Source organism: Choloepus didactylus, chromosome 3 (assembly GCF_015220235.1).
Source record: "Choloepus didactylus isolate mChoDid1 chromosome 3, mChoDid1.pri, whole genome shotgun sequence".
Classification (NCBI taxonomy): Eukaryota; Metazoa; Chordata; class Mammalia; order Pilosa; family Megalonychidae; genus Choloepus; species Choloepus didactylus.
In genome coordinates this window covers 53,497,389-53,503,471 of record NC_051309.1, presented here as the reverse complement: position 1 = coordinate 53,503,471, position 6,083 = coordinate 53,497,389, and the positions used below count along the sequence as shown (strand labels likewise).

General features: G+C 33.5%; 1 protein-coding gene across 7 annotated transcripts in view; it reads right to left on the bottom strand.

The window, feature by feature from the left end:
* Positions 1-449: 449 nt before the first annotated feature.
* Positions 450-6,083, bottom strand: part of DCUN1D4 (defective in cullin neddylation 1 domain containing 4) — a 105,794-nt gene continuing 100,160 nt past the window's right edge. For 3 of the 7 annotated variants that reach the window (XM_037829779.1, XM_037829777.1, XM_037829782.1), the window contains 2 exons: positions 3,913-6,039; positions 3,756-3,802 (listed from right to left, as the gene is read on the bottom strand). Coding sequence is in view for 3 of the 7 variants with exons in the window: in XM_037829777.1 (XP_037685705.1) it covers positions 6,031-6,039 (9 nt within the window). In the remaining 4 variants the exon portion in view is untranslated. Of the gene's footprint in view, positions 3,803-3,912; positions 6,040-6,083 lie in introns of those variants that run through there. The other 4 variants (XM_037829778.1, XM_037829784.1, XM_037829780.1 and 1 more) reach the window with 2 other exon arrangements.

The following is a 6,083-nucleotide window of genomic DNA, read 5'->3' as shown; positions in this document are numbered from 1 at the left end:
TATCATTTAAAAAAGAGACAGAGGCATGACAAATGTAATGCTTATCCAAACTAAAATCACGATCAAGGATATTATTGGTACAAATGCAGAGATTTTAATCTTGACTGTATGTTAGATAATAGTATTGCATCAAAGTTAAATTTCTTGAGTGTGATCATTGTATGGTGGTTTCAGGAGAATGTCCTCATTTTGAAATAATAGATGTCATGATGCTGTAATTTACTTTCAAATGATTAAAAGCATATCTATCTATTAAGAGAAGTATACATACACAAACACACATCCTGGTGGGAGAGGAAATGTGGCAAAATGTTAACTGGAAAATCTAGGTGACAGGTATATAGGTGTTCATTATATTATTCTTGCATTTTTTCTGTAGCTTTGAAAGACCATCTTGGGAAGTTTTTAAAGAAAAAAACAGAGAAGAAAAGAAAGAATTCACAAATCAGTTCTGAAACCAAACACAAATACCTTTTATTTGCGGAGTATCATTTTACATCAATTCCATTAAAACCTAAAACCAGTTTGCTGTACTCAAGTTAGGTGGCATAACAGTATTTTAGTTAAGCTTGGGAGTCACAGGACTTGCACACTTTTATGAATGTAATGCAAATACTGACGACATGAAGCATTCACAGTTATAGGTTAGCTGTTGTTCACTTAACAGTAACCCTCAACAGAAATTATTTTATGAAACAAAAGCAACCCATGTTTTGGTCTCATTTACATACACCCAACATTTTAGTTGGTCAATGAATTCTATACATTTATTATACAACATATGAAAGATAAAGAATAAGGCTTACAGAGGTATTTTAGCAGTTGTAAGAATTAAAACCAAGGACACAAACTAACTTTTAAAGTTTTCTGTATAAACTTCAAAAGCATTGTTAAAATGGAGACTGAGAGGCAACAGAAACCTGTTGTTAAATCAGAATCTAGAGTTTTAGTTAGAGTTTATAAAAACTTAATTCAGAGTTCATGCTTCAAAAAAAGGTGCACATTGCATTATCATATATGTTTGTAGAGAATTAAATAATGGAGTTTCTGGCCTACCACAGCAGTAAACACCTAAAAGCTGTATTCCATTACAACCGAGTATTACAATGTGGAGTTTAAAATACAATGGAAAGAGAGAAAAAGGTTGTATACTTAGATACTAAAGAAAAACCCAAAGAAGGCACCCTAACTTATTTAACATTAGCCAGTAAATAAGTGCTCAATGATTGTTCATCAGTTTTCTGTAACTTAGAGAAATTTTTAATAAAAAGTGTCTTGTCTTTAAAAAAAAAAAAAAACTTACTGTTTCACCCCTATTTCTCCCCTCAGTAATAACTACATAAAATGAGGAAAAACCAAGGGTAAACACTCTGCAACCCAGCAATCACAGAGGGTTTTTTTTTTTTTCCAAGGGCTTAAAGATTATTTACAGTTTTCTAAGTATGCAGGATTAAGCCTTTGGAATACTTACTTCCACATTATACATCATGAAATAGTTTTTACTTGGGCTACCCTATCATGAAAATGTTCATTTAAATGAAATGTAACAACTCCCCTTGCAAGAATTCCAGCCCCCCACCCTTTTTTAGGATTATCTGTGCTTTAGTGTTTAAAAAATTCTCCAGATTCTAACAGTAACTTTTTAAATAATTTCACTCATGATTTAATTTGCTTTAAACAAAACTACAGTTGATGAAATTTAAGGACTGTTGCTTTTAAAGTGTGATCTGTTAACTTCATAAGATACCTGTGAAAATCAAGTGTCCCACAGATCTGAATCTGCTATGGCCATTCAGCATGTAGCATACACACACCCATAAGAATCCCTTTCAACAGAGTGGTCTCAATAGCTGTTGCTTGCCATAAACAATTTCTATTATTTTTCAGATAATAATTTGTGCAAACTGGATTTTAATTTGTAAGGTGGAAGTGAGTTTACAAACAAGGAATGATTAAGTATGCTTAGTCATTACAGAGTTTTTGAAACTTCTGCTTTATTTCACAGCAAACCAAACTTTTCTATTTGGTAAAGAAAGGAAGTAGTTGCTTTCTACCATACCATGATTTTGTATATGCACTCACACTATATATACATACAAAATTTCTGTCTTTGGTGGTTCAGTTAGGAAAAAAAATGATCTGAAAATCTGAACACTGTTTACAAAGAAACTGTGAAATAGTGGTCAAGAGCAGCATTGTCTGTGTGCTTTACTTACTGAATGTCATTTAAAGGTTCACATTTAATCTGAAGGACTTTTTGGCCAGATTTTGAAATAGTCCCAAAGCTCTTCCAATCATTACGTGTTCAATCATGAATCTTGCTCACATACCATTCACTTCTTTAAATGCACCATTACTTTTATACTTAATTAAATCATTCGATTTTTATGTTTTCACAAAACCTTAGGGACTGAATTAGTTATTCAATAGCACCAGATGGTTGGGGGAAAAACATGTTAACTACATCTTCTAAACAAGAGTAAGGCAAACAAAACCAGACACTAAATACAAATCTAAAAATACCTTCCTGCTGACTATTGTTTCCTTATCCACATAAATAATGGCTATAACCTTTCTGTACAAATTACTCAGGTAATGAGGAGTGGCCCCTCCAGGAAACATCCTATCATTTAATAGATTTAACTCAATGCTGGTGGTTTTGTGTCCACTGCCTGCAATGGACATTCTGCCAGGAAAAGCCTAGCATGAAAGAAACAAAAAAAGAAAGGTGGGGAGGGGAGGCATAAAACAAAACCCAAACCTCTCACTTACAGTATCGTTCTTCTTCCAAAAAACTAGAAAATTAAGATATCATGAGAGCTTAACTAAAAATTCAAGCCACAACTAAAAGTGCTCTGCAGTTACAAATTGCCAGCAAACCATTAGGTTTTCATGGAGGCAGCAAAATAAATTTTACTTAGGATGGCATGGAAAGCATTAGCAGACCAAACAGTGACTAGAAGAATGCAAAAGTTAAAAAGTAAACCGCTAAGTAAAGTTTAGAAGAATTTAAACCCCACTTTTTTTTTAAAAAAAAATACAATTTTAATTTGTTCACTTGTACCTATACCCAAACTACTACAGTAACATTAAAAAACAAAAAACTTTACTTTGCATGGTGGAAATGATCCATAGCATGGTACATATCTGTATGTTAAAATAATTATAACTTTCATTATTTTAAGATGCTACTAGTAAGTAAACCAAATAAAATTTGACATACGTCTGAAAAATTATGATTCTCACTTTCTTCCAAAAGTTGGCCTCTTAAACAATAAGGTTAATTCTGGCAACATTTTGCTCATAGTAACAGTTGTTTTGTCTTGTTTTCTGAAATGCTACATTTGAGACCAAATAAAATATAATAGGTTCATTTGAAAAAAGGGACTAGAAATATGCCACAAAATTATTTTTACAATACATTTTTGCAGAAATAATCTCTAGGTGAAGCTTTTTCTTTTTATACACATATACAAAATTTAAACAGCAATATACACATAATCACAGTGAGGACGTTGGCAAATTGACCAATCTGTAGTGTAAATAAAAACTGCAAAGCAGCCTTCCAAGAGAACAATGCTACACAGCAAGCAGAGCTGGCCCATTCAAGCAAACACCAAAAACGTCCCTGCAAAAGGGAGACAGTGCAAGAAAAGCAGCATGCGCTTTGATACGAACAGCAATTTATGGCTAATGGTTGATATAACTGTGGTAACAGTGACTCTCTCGCTGCTATGCATAAAGTCCTATGACATCTGTTTGTCTTTATACCACTCCACAAACTCGTCCAACAAAACTGGCCCTGAAGAGAGAGGGGAAAAAAAAACAAAGCCGTGAGGCTTTTCATACGAGAAGTTGTACAAACGTACACCGCTACGGAGCAGTGAATGAACACCCAACACCAGTACTTACATGCTCCATCTTCGTCATAGTTGCTGAGGTCAAGATTAATTGTTCTGCTAAATTCTAGCACATTGCACCACTGGTCTTTGTTGATAACTTTATATTTTGATTGCTGATGGAGAAAAAAGTAATAGGAATTACTGACACTTAAAATTAACACATGGGATGGTTTAAATAGCTGTATGGATCAACTAATAAAGTTCATGTAAGGTTAACTCTTTCTATTTGAGGTGTGTTAAGCACTAAGCTAAGAGGATGGTGAGAGAGAGTAAAGAGTATAATTTAAGATGGCAATTTGCACTACAAAAATACTACGAGGGAGCAAAACAAAATGACAAGCACATCAAAGAAACATGATTTTATATCCCTGGAAATGAAATTTCTAAATATAAAATAGGGATAAATACCTGCTTCATAGAGATGTTGCAAGGATTAAAAGAGCTAATTTAATAATTTATGTAAAGCTCTTCACTCGATGCTTGGCATAAAGTAAGTGCTAAGAGTAAAGGGTAGCTCCCATTAATGCTCCCTGCCATGGCCAGCACTGCTCACTGTCAATTTGTCAGCTTAAAGTGTACGCAGCAGTGGGTCACGCGACAAGAACCTACTAAGTGCTGCAAGTAGTCTCAGAACTCAAAGCTCTCGCCAATAAAGAAAATTACTGTTCTAATAATCCAAAACCTGAATCTTATCATAAAACAAACTAGAATACCTACCAGGTTGTTTTTCTATTCCTCTTAGATAAGAAACATGCAATATCTAGATAGGTTTAAAACACAGCACCTTGTATACCAGAACCAAAAGTATTTAAATCCTCACACTAAAATATGGAACATATTAAAACAATACAAGTACATAAAAAAAGCAAAGAAATGAGCCAAGGATTTTGAGGATGCAAAGACAAGAAAAGCTGAAATTAAGAAATTAAAGGATTACTATTTAATCCTCCTTTTCAAAAGAAAAACACAAACTAACATAAGTAATCTCAGAGATAGGGAAAGACAGAAAATAAAGCACTGACTACAAAGTTTAACTTTCTAAACAATTAAAAAACAAAACCTAACAACTGAAACCCTTGATGACGCTCCTGGAATTGTGCAAAGTCAAATTTGCTCAAGCCGAGCCAGGTCTTTCCGCTAAAAAACCCTTCACATTTGGACTCAAATTCTTTTAAACTCTCTGAGAACAAGAAGCTACTTCTATTTATTTTCCAAACAGAGCTAACTTATCTCTCAGAGTTGTCAGAAAAATTAGAACAAATCATTTGTAGATATGAACTCATGTAAAAAATTTTTTCTTAGAGTAATAACTAATTTTTTATACCTTTTCTGAGCAGTCCTAGTTGGTAATGTTAAAAGCAAGTTTTATAAGAGTCCTCAAAGAATCATACCAGTTGGAAGTTTTTCTAGACCTTTACATAAAATAAGTTTTAAGAAAGATTTTAAGAGGGAAGCTAGAATCAGGGCAGGGCCCAGGATCTAAAGACCCAACACCCTCATCCTTGAATGTGAAGAACACTTTTTAAAAGGGTTTGGGGTAGGAGGGCAAGGAAGATGCCTTTTATGACAACCCAAGTAAACCAAACTTACACTGAGATACCTCCAGATTCTGCAGTATTACATTTCATCAAAACGAGCTTCTAATAGCCTGTGGCCCAAAACTTCTATCATTGATAATTAAAGCAATCAAACAAACAACAGTAAAGTGCTGGATTGTTTCTAATATAGGTCTGAAAAACACTGATGCAGAAAAATTTATTGTCTATTTGCCTAATATTTAAATTAATCTAATGTCTCCAAGTCATTTGGAGGTAAAGAGTAGATATGAGTAGATTACAAATTTTAAATACCCTAAAATAATTTTGGTAAGATGGCTGTTTTTTTTAACCTTTGCTTAATGAAAATGGAAATTCATATAAAGCCACAGAAGAAAGTGGATCCTATTTATATTTTTATAAAGAGCAATAAATCTAAGCAAAAAAGTAAAGCTTATAATGGGAATGAGAAAGGACAGGAAAGGACACAGCTGTGGCTATTTCTGATGCATTTGTAACGTGGAATGATGCAACACATTAAACGCAGACACGGATACACTCGGAGAAAACAGGTAGTTGCTGATTGACGGCAATTATGTCACCTATAAGCAGAAAAGTAAAACAAACAAAAAATTACATAAAATGG